At 33.1% G+C, this 15,052-nt stretch overlaps 1 protein-coding gene across 1 annotated transcript; it reads left to right on the top strand.

Annotated features, from left to right (window-relative positions):
* The first annotated feature begins 1,361 nt into the window (after window positions 1-1,361).
* Window positions 1,362-7,939, top strand: LOC135841715 (probable cytochrome P450 6a14). Its single transcript, XM_065358846.1, has 6 exons — window positions 1,362-1,657; window positions 5,493-6,064; window positions 6,166-6,527; window positions 6,616-6,837; window positions 6,927-7,178; window positions 7,261-7,939. The coding sequence occupies exons 2-6, from the start codon at window positions 5,523-5,525 to the stop codon at window positions 7,443-7,445; spliced, it is 1,563 nt and encodes a 520-aa protein (XP_065214918.1). The 5' UTR covers window positions 1,362-1,657; window positions 5,493-5,522; the 3' UTR covers window positions 7,446-7,939.
* Window positions 7,940-15,052: the final 7,113 nt, after the last annotated feature.

Raw genomic sequence — 15,052 nt, 5'->3', positions numbered from 1 at the left:
GGTTCAGTGCTGTTTTTGATTTTTTTTTAAAATCGAATTCAATATGAGTGGATTTATGAGAAATTTCATAATAAAGAATAAAAGTAAAGGTGATAAAAAGTTGTCCAATTGCATATTCACGGCTTCTGGAGCAAACTCAAAATCCTGGAGAAATTTAAAAATCGCGCTGGAGGCTCCAGATCGGTGGGAAATGGTGGAATTCGGTGTCGGGAGGTTAGTTGTGGATGAAATACAGCGATTCGCGCAAATTTCAAAAATTTCCTCGCAAAGGGAAAACTTTTGATTTTTTTGGATTTTCTATTTTGAAAAAAGCTGGTCAAAAAACCACTCTTGAGGTGTCCGCCCCAAAATCGTCTCAAATGTAGATAAACTCGTTAAACCGATCGAGTATAACACACAACTCAATTTTTAGCTGCCCAATTTCATATTCACGATTTCTGGAGCAAATTCAAAATTCTGGAGAAATTGAAAAATCACGCTGGAGGCTCCCGAATGGCTGGAAATGGTGAAACTTGGATTTGGGTAATTAATATTAGTTTTGGGACTTATTTTGACCATTTTTATTGATCAAGTATGTACTTTTTAAAAAAAAGCATAAATCGCCAAAAACAGTCAATTTTGAATTTTCAAAAATTCGCCAAAATTCGAAAAATGAACTTGGGCAGCTGAAAATTTGGATTTGGGGGTTTTAGAACATGTTCTTACCAAAAATTGCGGTCCCGTTCAAATCGAAGGCGGACACCTCAAGAGGTTCCCTTAGTACCTACATACCTATTCTGCATTTCTTATCCCTTCACTTTAGTTTTTCTGTTTTGAAATGTGCCTCTATTTTGAAAAAGGAATATAATTTGGCCCTTATTCTGTTCTGAAATGTGCCTCTTTGTGCAAAATTTTTAAAAATTCATAAATTGGGGTTTTAACATCTCAAAAACCTGGCAACACTGTTCCGAACTGCTGTATGGAGAAGATACATACTCATATTTCACAACCTGATAGACTCCTACTACACAGAACCACCCTACTTCCAGCACCTACCCTCAATGCAACGTAATACACTCGCTTTGCAACGAAATTTTACCTCGTCTCTCCGCAAACTGGTTTCACCTCCGCAAAGTCCAAAAAAGTCGTCATTTTTTTCAACTTTGAAGCTCTATAACAATTGTCCTTTTAAACTTTTTAAAATTTTTTTTTGCTATAAACACTCTCCAGCTTACAGGCGTTCGTATGGATCAAAGTTCAGAATTTTTGGTTCGGCAAGTTTCGAGTTTACCGGCAACAAAAAAAGGGGACTTTCCTTTATAGTATTATAGATACCATAATGTGTTTTCATTAAAATTAGACTCGTATTATGCATGCTGGGATGCTACGTTTTATCCAGACATGCCGCGAGCCTACATCTGGTTTCAGGCTCCTCTCATCGTCAGTTCATTCATTCTATGTAGAAGGAAACCGATGTTATTGTAACGCATCACTTGGCAATGTTTACGAACTAACGTCTGTATTATAAATGATTCATGTAAAATAGTATGTATTAGGAATAGGAACCGTATTCATTTCACGTGTAGGTAGGGTAGGTGTACGTAAATTTACCTGAAGCAGAGAGGCACATAGTACAATCTACAGATTAGTATTCGTTTAGCGCGCAGTTTCATAAAAGGTAAGTTAAGTTTTTAACATTTTTCTTTGTGCAGTATTTAGAACTTATCACCTACTACTATTTTACAACTACATAGGTATAGGTATAATGTTTGCAATAACTTGATAAAAATATTCGTTACATAATTTGATTAGTGATTTCATAAATAGGTAGTTTTAAATTACATTCGATGTTACTCATCTTTAAATAGTTCATACGTACTAATTTTTTACGACTTGAAATATTTTTGTGATAATAATGTGCTTTATTCTGACACAACAATCGACCTGAATAATCATGGCAAATGTGTTAAGAATGATGATGATAATAATACTATTTGTACTCCTATCAGAAGATTTTGCAAATAACTCCCTTCCCCCCCCTAAACTCAAAATCAGTGATTAAATTTTAAAAAGCTCAAATTTGAACTTTCAAGGTGAAAACTCAATTTATCGTAACCTATAAAATACAATATATGTACCATACAAAAGTTAAAAACTATAATTTAAAAAATTTGAAAAAATTACAGTAAAAGACACAGTATTACATACATATGTACCTTCTTCACCACAGACAATGAAAATAGGATCTACACGCTCCCAAGGGGCACAAGAGCTCGAAAGAAAAAAATTTAATGAAATGGCATGTTTATTGGGATGGATTGAAAGAAAAACACATCCTGGATTTCGAAGAAAGTTGGTGGGAAAGTTAACTTTAAGTGGGAGACTACCAAACAACTTTTGAGTCCCCTTGCTATTCAAAGGGATAAACCAGGGATCCTCAAAATACGATAATTTTTGAAAAAATCGTGGTTTGTTGCCTCTTTTTGGGTAGTATACATATAACCTGTGCAACCCATCGGTTAGCCCTCCCCCCCCAAGTTCCGATTCGAGTTTCTGAATATCCCAGGTCCATTGAATTCAAAATTCAATATCATTTTCAGCTTTTAGCTCTCACCAAGCGCTTGAAGATTGACGGTTCTTGAAAGTTTAAATTTTTATCAACTTGGAAACATTTTTCCACCATTAAAAATTATTTTTATGAAAAGACAACACCGGATTTGTGTTCATCAGGTCGAAATACCCCGAACACCGCAGGTTACACAATAACTGTGATCAAATTATCAAAAAAATATTTTTGCATCCACTATAAAATGAGTAGTAAAATAAGGATTTTTAAACATTTGATCGAAACGATCGCGAAAGTGTAGCAATCAGGGTATTTTGACCTGCTAAACACAAATTCAGTGTTGATTTTTATTTTTTTTAAAAATGTAGTGACATTGAATTTTGAATTCAGTGAGTCAGGCAGGTTTACAAACTCAAATTACAACTTTCGAGGGGGGGGGGGGGTTGACCTCATTCCCCTGAACAGGTGAGAGGCTCAAAATTTTTCTGGGTAGTCTCTCACTGAAAGTAAACTTCGCCACAAATTTTCGTCAAAATCCAAGCCATTTTTTTTTGATACACTCTAGCGAATGCTGAGTTTGAATATTGGATAAATTTTTTGATCTGACTTCACTGACCCTTCCCTTCCCTTCCCTTCCCCAATGACCTTAGACATAGTCGAAACACCAAAAAGTTGAAATAAAAGTCGTTTGCTGGGTTTTTGAGAGTGCTCAATCCAAATATTCTCTTACATTTCATATAAGACCTTTCAATGCTCCTACACCTCCCTTCGTTCTAAAAAAAATTAAATTAAAAAATAATGAAAAATGGGATGAAAAGTCAATAACTCTTACAAATTTGCGATCACTGAAATCAAATATCTACGTACGTATGTAATTACATTTCAAATTCTCTAGCTTACTGCCCCTCCAGCTCCCGGACTGGAGAGGGGGCACAAAAGGGTTAATTTAAAAAATGAGTGGACTTTCAAAAATCAGCGACCAACGAGAAAAAATTTCTCTTAGAAAAATACAAATTAGGAATGTTGATTTTTTGTTGCCTATTGATATCAAATTCGTCCAAAATTCAATATCAAATTTTTAACTGAAATGAAATTTTTCAATCGTTGAAAATACTAAAACTTCAACTGTTAGGTATTCGCTGATAATCTATTTTTATACTTCTACTTTACTTAGTTATCACAAAACGCAAAATGATAACAAAAATCTAAAATCCATTTTAAAAGCAACTAAAGCAACCTACATACCCAGTGGATTATAGTTTTTCGAATCCACATATTCCCTAAAAATCGGTTAAAAAGGGAAAAAATCTAGCTTTGAAAAGTTACTTCTGATGGTTTTCATGGGACGCTTCGTCCTCCTCCCACTTGTGAATTTTTTCTCGACATATTATTCGCATCAAAATTCAGGTGATTTTTTTCTAATGGTTTACATTCTCTAAAAAATTAAAAAAAAATTAATCATCATTTTTAACCAATTTCAAAGCTATATTTTTCTGAGAAATTATTAAACTACGGATCAGGCATTTGTGAAACTTTTTTTTTCAATTTTCAATAGCATAACAAAATTTTCCAGTCAGGAATTTAAAAAAAAACGTCTCGTTTCAAATGATTAAGAACTTTCGGTTCTCAATGATTTCCAGACGTTTCATTTTTTTGGGGCGCTAAAAAAACTTGGCAGAGGTGTTAAAAATAACTAAACATTTGAAAGTGGGAGGGGGGGGAGAGATCGGGAATGGTAACGAAAAATTCTTAAAGGCCTACTTTTTCAACTACGAAAATATTTCAGTCAAACTTCTAGAAAAAATGAAGAAAAATGAAACTTTTGAAAACTACATAGAATAGATCGATAATTAGCATTTTGATGAGTTTCCAAGACTTTTTTGGTGGAAGGAGGAGGAGGGAGAGGTTGAGAAAAATTGTGACACAAAATTTTAAAGGAATTGGGGGAGGGGTGAATTTCAAGTTCTTAGCCTGGACCTGTCAAAATTAAAAAACAGGACATTTTTCAAACACATCAAGACTTCTTTTTTTGGGTGGAGAGGGAGGGGGGAAGGAGGGAAGAATGCGATCAAATTTTCGATTTTCCAACAGCTAAACATTGGATATTTCAAAATCATTTTCGAGGGAGGAGGTGTCAAGAATATCTTCTTCGTATTTGGATTTATTGTTGGCAGGACATTTTGCACACACTTTGCAACATTTTTTTCGAATGGGGGGGGGGCGAAATTTATCGTTTTTTCAATTTTTTCGGGTATCTTCAATTTATTTTTAATGAAATACATATTTGTGGAAAATCTGAAAAGTTGACACTTTGAATTTTGTTTTACAAGTTCACAAATTGAAAATTTAGCAACGATTTTTTTCAAAATTTTATTAGTCTACAAAGGTAAGATATGAATTGAAAAATTCGAGGTTCGACTGAAAAAAAAAGAATTTTTTATGAAAACCAAAACAAAAGAAAATTTAGTCAGACTGTTAGACATTCTGAGAATTGAAAAATTAAACGTTCGATGAAAAAAAAAAGAAAAAAGCAAAACTTTCCGATAAAAAGTAGGTATACATATTTACAGAATTAGCAGGACTTTAAGACACCCTGTCACTCGAATATCGCTCAAATTTTCGTATTATTTCCAAAAAATCTCGAGTGTTTGAAATATTAAAATCGTTAAAATGGAGATATTATCAACAACGAAAAATTTTTACTTTCGTTCTTTTTTTCAAAGTTGAGATAACAAAATACAAATTATATTCTTTCAAAAAATTTGGGAATAACAAAACGTAAAAGAATTAAAAATTTTTGCGATTTTCCATCAATTTTTCCAAAATGAACACTACCAATCTAAGTTTTCAAATAAAATATTCTCTTCGTGTTCATCGAATTAAAAATTGAATTAATCCAGGTAAACATCCAGGAAACTCGATACATTATTTTTCTCTATTTTTCTAGTACCTGAAAAAATCAAATCATCCACGCATCATGGAGTTCGTAATCTTCACGTATTTGTTGCTGGCCCTAGTATCACTTTTCGGATACTTGTATTTATTACTGAAGAGACGTTTCGATTACTGGAAGAACCTAAAAGTACCCTACATAGAACCGCAAAGTTACGTATTCGGTCAAGATAAAAAAGTAGCCACCGGAGAACTGTCGATGGCCGAGAATCAGCTCGAAGTTTATAAAAAACTAGCTCCTCACAAATACGGCGGAATATTCTTTTTTCAAAATCCTGCCTTCATTGTTCGAGACCCAGAGCTGATAAAACACGTACTGACCAAAGACTTCGCTCATTTTTACGATCGCAGTATGTACTTCGATAAACCTTACGAATCGCTGACTCGACACCTTTTCAATTTGACTGGCGAGCAATGGAAAACAATCAGGGCTAAGTTGACGCCGACATTTTCCACTGGTAAATTGAAACTGATGTTTGCTTACGTCAAAGAATGCGTCGATGAGTTGATCAGTGTCGTAGATGAACGACAAGATGAAGAGATCGAAATGAAAGATTTGATGGCCAGGTTTGTACCTACCTAATTACCTATTCCTTCTACAGGTGGTAATTTTTACATCTTAATTATACTAAATCAATCATCGATTTATTTGTTGTTCAATTCTGCAGATACACAGTGGACGTGATAAGCTCTTGCGCATTTGGCTTAAGAACGAATTCTTTGCGAAACCCAGACGCAGAATTCAAAAGAATGGGAGTACAAGCGTTAGCACCCACAGCATGGACACGTGTAAAAAATATTTTGGTAGCGATAGCCCCTCGATTAGTGTTCTTTCTGAAGATACGTACTTTCGACGACCAAGTGACCGAATTTTTCCATCGTATTGTGCGAGAAACGGTCCAATACAGGGAGGAGAATAATGTAACCAGGAATGATTTCCTACATCAGGCTTTGCAACTAAGAAACCAAGATGAATCAGAAGCCAAGAAGGAATCCTCGGAGGGTATAACGTTGAATGAAAAATCAGTCGGTATGTTCGTTCGTTCTATAATTTAAATGTAAATCGTTCAACATTTTCATCAAATTTGAAAAGTTAATCGTTGAATGTATTTTTTCAGAACTAACTTTGGATATAATAACTGCCCAATGCTTCGTGATATTTTTGGGAGGTTTCGAAACATCATCCAGTGCTTTGAGTTTTACCCTATTCCAGTTATCTCAGAACCCACACGTTCAACAAAAATTACAAGAAGATGTCGATCGAGTATTCGATAAATACAACGATGAAATAACCTACGATGCATTACAAGAAATGACTTACGCGGATATGGTAATTCATGGTACGTAAAAAAGTCAGGAATTTCTTACCTTTAAGTATTCTCAATTCGCGTGAAAGTCCGAATTTTTCATCTCCTCGTGCTCGTTGCAGAAACACTGAGAAAATATCCGGCTATCCCCTTCCTCGTTCGAACTTGCACCGAAGATTACAAAATACCGGATACTGATACGGTAATTAAACGGGGTACTTGGACCTTTGTGCCAATCTACGGTCTCCATCACGATCCAGCATATTTTTCCAATCCGGATGACTTTTATCCGGAACATTTCACCGAGGAAGCCATCAAATCCAGACCTCATTACACGTATTTACCATTCGGCGAAGGACCACGAATATGCATAGGTAGGTATACGAGTGCTACCTGTAATAAAAAATGATACCTCTGAATTAGGAATAATATCGCTATTATTTTCTTCTATTTCAGGTATAAGATTAGGTCTCATGCAAGTTAAATTGGCGCTAGTCAGCTTGATTAGAAATTACAGCTTTAGTTTATCTCCTAATATGAAACTTCCGATGACGTTCGAAAAGCATACGGTATTAACTCACAGCGAAAATGGTATTTTGGTCGTTTGTACGAAAAGGAATCACGAATCGAAAGACACGTAGTGGGATTTTTTAATAATTTTATTGCATATTTTTGTACCTGCAGGATGATTTATAAGTGAAGAATTACCTTTTTTCTTATAAGCAGATAGCCTAAGCTATACAGAGCATCAAAATAAGCTTGCTTGTTAGATTTTTTTTAATCTTAACGTTTTGTGTTCGCCCAACTAAATGATGAACTTTTGTACATAATTGTAATACGAGTAGATTTACTTATTGGGACATTCGAAACACAACTTTGAACAACTCATCAATGTATGTACCTAATTACTCATCAAATGTTGCATAGGTAAGAAGAAAAAAAAAACTCTTTTTATAAGAAAGATCTTCAGCATTTTAAAGTCCAGTGTCCAGTATTGAATATTTTGAATTTGTGTATCATAAGTTGTTCCGTATGTGGTATGTATAATATGTACAATCAATTGGTGAGAATGTCATTCGACACTCACTTGAAAACAAACTACGAGTATATTAATTAACATTTTCTTCTAGTGTAACTGGTTTTTTTTCATGATGTTTGTCAAATTTGACTTCTTTTCCTATTTTAAAAACTTTACAGAATCTGAAAAATCTTAGTAGAATGAACTCGAGAAAACGAGGAAAAAATCTGAGTCTTGAGATCAACTATTTATTCCTCCGTTCCTCCTCGACTCAAAGCTTAGAATAAATTTTTGAGCATTAAAAAAAAATTTTTTTTAATGAAAATGAAAACAAAATATGGTTTACACATAGGTAAGTGAGGATATTTTTACAAAAAACAAACAAAAATCGATATGTTTTCACTTATGTTGTGAGGTTACATATACTACTTCTATAGTGACCGGGGGAAAGGTAATTACCTGAAAAAGGGGTTATTCAGAGAGACTGGAGCGAAGATTGAAAATTTGTCAAAGAGGTTTGCCAACTTCTCTTTTATTTATTTATGTATTTATTTATTCATTTTTCAAATGTTTTTCTTATTTTGGAGGACACTGTAAGTAAGGTAGTAGCAACATTTTTCAGGGATACCAGGGAAGTATTTTTTTTTTTAGAAAAGAGGTTATTTGGAATAATTTTGACGTAGAAATTGATTTTTTTCAAAAACGTGCACAGACTTTTCGTTTTTTTTGACTTTGATGATTTTAGTAAGAAGCGAGGCATTTTGGAAAGAGTTTTTGGAAATTTTTACGCTTAAAGATGAACGTTTTGAGCAATTTTTTTTTGGCAAAAACGAGACTTTTGGAAGTTTTGTATCAGGGGTCTAGTATTTTTTTGGAAGATCAGTGGAAGTATTTTCTTTATAAAGGGGCACGAAAATTGAAAATGTTAAATAAAATTAATTTGTTCATTAAGTAAGTAGGTACCTAGACCTACTCTACATGTTTTTAAACTTGAAGAGAAATCAAAAATAATAGGTGGAATTTTTCAATATGTAGTTTCGATAAAAAACAAGATTTTTTAATTGTTAGCGATTTGGGCTAGGTTTTTTTTGGAATTTCACAAAAAAACATGAAAGGAAAATTTTTTAAAAAATGGACAACTGATGTCAATTTTTGGAAAAAAGCAAGTTTTTTTTTGGCAGTTTAGTGAAAAGCAAACTTTATTTGGTAGGTAGGGTACCTAATTCGGGGAAAAAGAAAGACTTTTTGACAATTTTTAGCAATTTGTGCAAGAAATCAATTTTTTTTGGAAAGCAAAACTTTTGCAAATTCAACTTAAAAAAGGAGTTTTTTCAAAAAATGAACGACTTCCATTGGGGGGGGGGGGGAGTCAAAATTTTATTTGGACGTGAATTACATGCATTTCTTTCATTATCATATGAAATCGAATTGTTCGTGTTACCTGAATTGTCGTGCTGAACCGTCATTAACAATAATTTTTGAAATACCCTATTTGTCGTTCGAATGTCCAAAATGGTTCCCGTGTAGATCGGATCTTTGATGATTGAAACGTCGAAACGATCACGAGATAAATCGCCGAATCTCTCAAAATTACCTAATGGAGGAGAGGACGTCGAAATTGGATGATAATTATCTTAAAGTTTCGCTTTTTTTTGCCCCCTCTCCCAAACGTTATTGTATTTAAAAAAATTATTTTTTGCGCAGAAATTGATAAAAATTGTGAAAAAGTTGTAGTTTTTTTTAGTTGGAAGATTTCGTTTTTTTGGTCAAAATTTTCAAAAATTGTCAAAAAGTCTTTCTTTTTTCCAGAATTAGATACCAAATAAATTTTGCTTTTCACAAGACTGCCAAAAATCTTGCTTTTTTTCAAAAACTACCATAAGCTTTCTATTCTTAGAAAAATTGTCCTTTCATGTTTTTTTGTGAAATTCCAAAAAAAAAACTAGCCCGAATCGCTATAAAAATTAATAGAAAGTTCTACTGTTTTTTTTTTTTTTTTTGCTAAAATTGTGAACAAGTTTTGCTTTTTTGGTCAAAACCCCAAAAAAATCTTGGTGATTTTTCGAAATATGTTCAAGTAGGTATGTTCTGCATCTTTTAAATATGCTCAATTTTTCAGCAAATGATTCAAAAAAGTTTTGAAGCTACCCGAGAGATTTTCAAAGTTATCACAATTTTTGAAACATTCCAGATAATTCATGAACTACGTAGGTGGCATACAAAAAAAATTTAATGGCACGTGTCATGTAACTAACTTGTTTAAAGTCAGATATATTACTTATTTTAGATCTTCTTAAGATTGTAATAAACCTTATTGAATTTTTTAAAAAATCGTGTTTAACGAGTTTATTTACAATTTGGGCAAACATCGGATCCTGAGAGGGGGGAGACGAGTTGGCTCAAGTTGAGGATTGAACATTTTTTTGATTTTTTGAACTCTATGCCTCATGAACGTACTGGTCAAAAAACCACACTCGGAGGCTTTCGCCTGAAAATTGCCAAATAAGAATTAACTTGATGAAGAGGTCAAATATGAACCAGAACTCGATTTTCAATCACCCGAATTAATCAGAAAAAATTGTGGAAAATTTGAAAGCTGCACTGAAGGCTCAAGAATGACTCGCGCCGCGAAATGGTGGAATTCAGCTTGGGGAAGTCGATATTAGCTTCGGAAGAGATTTTCATCATTTTTATTGAGAAAGTAGGTACATATGTGCATGAAAAAAAAAAAAAAAAACATTTCAAAAAGATTACCATTTCTAAAAAATTTCCGAAAACTGATAAAACAATTTTGGACAGTTGGAATTTTGATTATAAAAATTTCAAACTATGCAGTCTCCAAGAATCGCATTCCTGCTCAAATTGATGATGAAAATCTCGAGTGGCTTTATTTTTGAGTATTCCACAGGTCCTAATTCTTTCTGAAGATCAAACTTCAAGAAGAAATTTTGTTGCTAAAGATCTCCATTTACTTTGTCTCAGCCTGAATGAGCCACTAGGAAGAGAACATATTTTTTTTAATTTCAAAAAAACGAGAAAGTAGGTACCTATTACTTGTTAAGCAATATTAGGTAATGTTCCGGAAAATGTTCCCAAATGAAAATTTAAAAAAATCAATTGTTTTTTGTTTTTTAATATTACTTTACATGCATAAAAAAGTAGGTAAGTTACGCACTAGGTACTGGTAAATATCATTGGGAATGTCCTCACGAGGAAGTACCAAAGAAAGAACGTACCAAATGGTCCAAATATTAAATTAAACACGAAGTAAGTAGATTCAAAAACAACTATCGTATCAATCAAATATTCTAAGAAATCGTTTTTTGATGTCAATTTTACGTGCGGATGTAACTTAAGAAAATACCTGTTTACCTATCACTAGTAAACAGGTAGGTGACTTTGGACGACCTACCCATTTAATAGTTTTCAAAGAATATTTCAAAAATCATGTACTGTTCGCGTGTGTGAATGATTGGAATAAGAGACAAGCTGTTCTCTCAATATCGTATGTGATGCACTTTTAGTTCAAATGTTTTAGCAATGGAGAACATAATTCATTTGGAATTCTTCGATGAATTGTCATCTGGATTGAAACATATTTACTTCGCGTACTCGGCGGCCGGAGGAGCCTTTTACGAAAACTACATAACAAGTAAATTCAAATACTTATTTCGGTGCTTGGTAAGTTTTCAATACGTATCGTTCAATGCGATATCAATAACAGCGATATTACAATCAGAATCCAATCACAAATTAATAACATCTTGCATCTTGTATTTATTCTTCGCGCATGTATTGGTCACAGAAGCTGCAATGGTTTACTGGAAACGAGACACTTTTCGTGCCTTGTTCGATCATATCAATAAGCTAAAAGATGAGGAATTTATAAAACCAAATTTCAATTTTACTTCGAACCAAATTGATGAAATAAATATGGAAAATATCAACTTCCGAGTCATCAAGTATCACTCAGTGTACACTCTGGGAGTTTTTTTCATCAAGTTATTGTTGCAATTTTCAACTTACATTTTTACTGGAGAGTTTACAATCGATTATAGAGTAGATTTTGCTATACCATTTCCATCTGTGAATTCGCAAACACCCCTTTGTTACACACTGATTCACTGTATAATTATGGCGATCACTCCGGGCCTGCCAATCGTCATGTATGGAACAACTTTTCTACCAGCACTGCTATCGATCTATCTCAAAAATCAAGCGATTCGTTTACAAAATGACATGAAATATCACACCGATTTGACTTTTGAGTGCATGGAGGAATGCGATCGTCGAGAAGAAAAAGTATTGGCCGAGTCACCGAAATGCGAACGAGTCCGAAATTTTCAATTGAGAGACATTCAGCGACAACGAGACAGGCACGTAGAGGAATTCATGCTCAAAGTTCGACAATGGATCAAATTTCATCAAAAATGGATTCTGTAAGCTGACATGGAACCTTTTAGCGGGATCTCAATAGTGCAAAAAAAATATACCCTTGACTCAGTTGTTGAAGCGCAATATTTTTTGCCTCGAATATCTTTTTTAGGAATCTCACATTTTTATTCACAGTTCTAATGCTATTTGAGGGGTGGGACAAAAATCAAACAAATGGGTGAAAAAATTTCTTGGCATAAAGAAAAATTTTTGTCAACTTCAAAATCTACAAGTTGATGGTTATTTTTCTAATTTCATGTAAGAGCTGTACAATTGAGATCCCATCAGATCGGTATTGTAAAAAAAAAAAATGTAAATTGCCTATTTCAAAATGATTTAATTAAATTCACAGGTGCGCCTATCTGTTCAAAAAAAGCGTTTCTCATCTTTTGGGGGTCCATGTGGTCACTTGTTATGCAGGAATCATTGCACCTGGTTACGGTATCTTGAAGGTAAATATGCCCCACCTCAAACATTCCAAGTACATATGTTGGATAATTTGTTATAGCCGCCGTAACATTAATCAAGGAATATTAATTTTATAGATGATATTGGATTCAAGCAAATCGGGATATGAAAACATTCCTTACGCGGCAGTAAATATGATTAACCTGTTAGTTGCTTGCGCTTTCGTCAATGTCCTGCCTGAAGTGGTAAGTTAATTCTTGAATCAAAATAGTTACCTACTCACCTAGTCCTACTCGTCATAAAAAATATATTCTGAATTTTTTCACTACAAACTGCGAGCTTAATAAATTTTAATTTTATGGCAACTGGTCATTTGCCTGACTTAATCAAGATGGAATAAAAACGTACTCGTAGGTACCTATGTTACTTTGCAACCTTTCAATTCAAAATGCAGCAATTTTTCCAACACCAGTGGCCATGCAAAAAAAACTTCTACCATCACTAGAAATTTTTTAAAGCAAATAGGTACCTAAACCTATCAAAAATTATGAAAAATTGGTCGTTTTTCAGAGTGACGACCTTTCAACAGCGATTTATTCGATGCCATGGTATTATTTGCCAGTCAAAGATCAAAAAGTGCTGCTTCAATTTCTTGCTTTGACCCAGAACAGTCCGAAAATAAATATTTTCAACGTGTTTCCACTTTCATTGGAAAAATTTCCTAAACTACTAAATGACGCATATGGATACATCCAATTGACACGAATTTTAGAAATGAAAGTGAAATGAAAATTTCAACTGAAACATATTTGCATTCAGCTTTTGAGTTACTCAGGTTCAATTAAATTGCCTATTGAGTCTGGATTAATTTATAAATAATAGACATGCACCATTTCAAATTATTACTTTTCATGTAGTTGTACGTTTTCACTTTTAAACGTAGGTATGAAGTTTTTAAATCAAAATACGAGTCACATTTTGAATATTTAAACAAACTTTATTTTAAGCACTCTCAGTCACAAGTTATATACCTATTTATATCTACTCGTATTTTTAGGTAAGTTAAGTAAGCACAAAATCACATCTAGAATAATTCAATGATTGCTGCACCAAAATTGGATGTAACAAGGGAAGGTTTTGAATTCACGTACTTTGATTTAAATAAAATCAATCACCCATTTCAAATGCTTAAGTTCATTTTTGAATTTTTGATTGATTTTTGAAAATTTGAAAAATTCAAAATTTGGTTTTCAGAGCTCGTACTCAATTTTTTCCAAAAAAAAAGTAACTTGAAAAAGAAAAAAGTAACCAAAAAGTAGGTAACCACAAAAGTTAAAATACGAGAGTAAAACATTCAATGCAGAAAAAAGTCACATAAAAACCAGAACATTTCATGAAAACAATACCTACAATTTTTCAGTAATTTTTGGTTTTAAAAAAGTTGAATTTTCTGTCAATTTTTGGCACTGATCAAAAAGGGGTTTTCCAGCAAATATTTTTTTGCATGTTTTTTGTAAAAAAAATTGTTCGTAAAATGATGACAAAAAGCGTGACTTTGACTATGGACATAAAGGTGAGAATCTTTGACATTTTCTGGCGAAAAAACGAAATTTCAACTTTTAGCAAAAGACGAAGCTTTTTACGCAATTTTTAGAGGAAAAAACGAGACTTTAAAGCAATATGTTTGGAAAAAAATGAGACTTATCAGAATTTTTTGCAAACGACAGTTTCTAAGTAATTATGGTCAAGAAAGTTAGTAAGACTACTCGCAATTTTGGTCATTTTTAGAAAAAAGCAAGATTTTTAGCAACTTTTCTCAAAAAATGTTAACAATTTTAGCAAAAAAAAGCAAAGCTTTTAGACAATTTTTAATAGCATCAAAGCGAGGAAATTATTATGAAACAAGCGACAATTTCTAGCAATTCATAGCAAGAAATAACACTTTTTGGCAACTCTGACAAAAACCCGAAACTTTTTGCTATTTTTGGCATAAAGTGAGACTTCGACAATTTTAAGCCCAATGACAGCGGTTTTCTTCTTCAAGAAGTAGGACCAAGATTTCGACAAATTCAACTTTTGAAAAAAAGCTAACTTTGGAAAACCAAAATTTTGAAAAAAAAAACGAAAAATTAAATAAAAATAACCGACTACGAGCCCTGGCTTTTGAACTGACACACCTCGCATTTCTGACCCTTCCAGAGCAATTTTAAATTTCCACAGGAAATTGAAAACTTGCTAAAGACTCCAGAACGGCATAAAACTGGAGAATTGAGGGTTGAAATTGAAATATGTATTATTCATATTGCTTTCTTTTGTTAGGAAAGAAATGCTTTATGAAAAATCTGAAAAATTATCAAAATACATACTTAAAAGCTTTTGAATTTTTTT

The sequence above is a fragment of the Planococcus citri genome, chromosome 1 (assembly GCF_950023065.1).
Source record: "Planococcus citri chromosome 1, ihPlaCitr1.1, whole genome shotgun sequence".
NCBI classification, from domain to species: domain Eukaryota; kingdom Metazoa; phylum Arthropoda; class Insecta; order Hemiptera; family Pseudococcidae; genus Planococcus; species Planococcus citri.
This window is presented reverse-complemented; position numbering and strand designations above follow the sequence as displayed.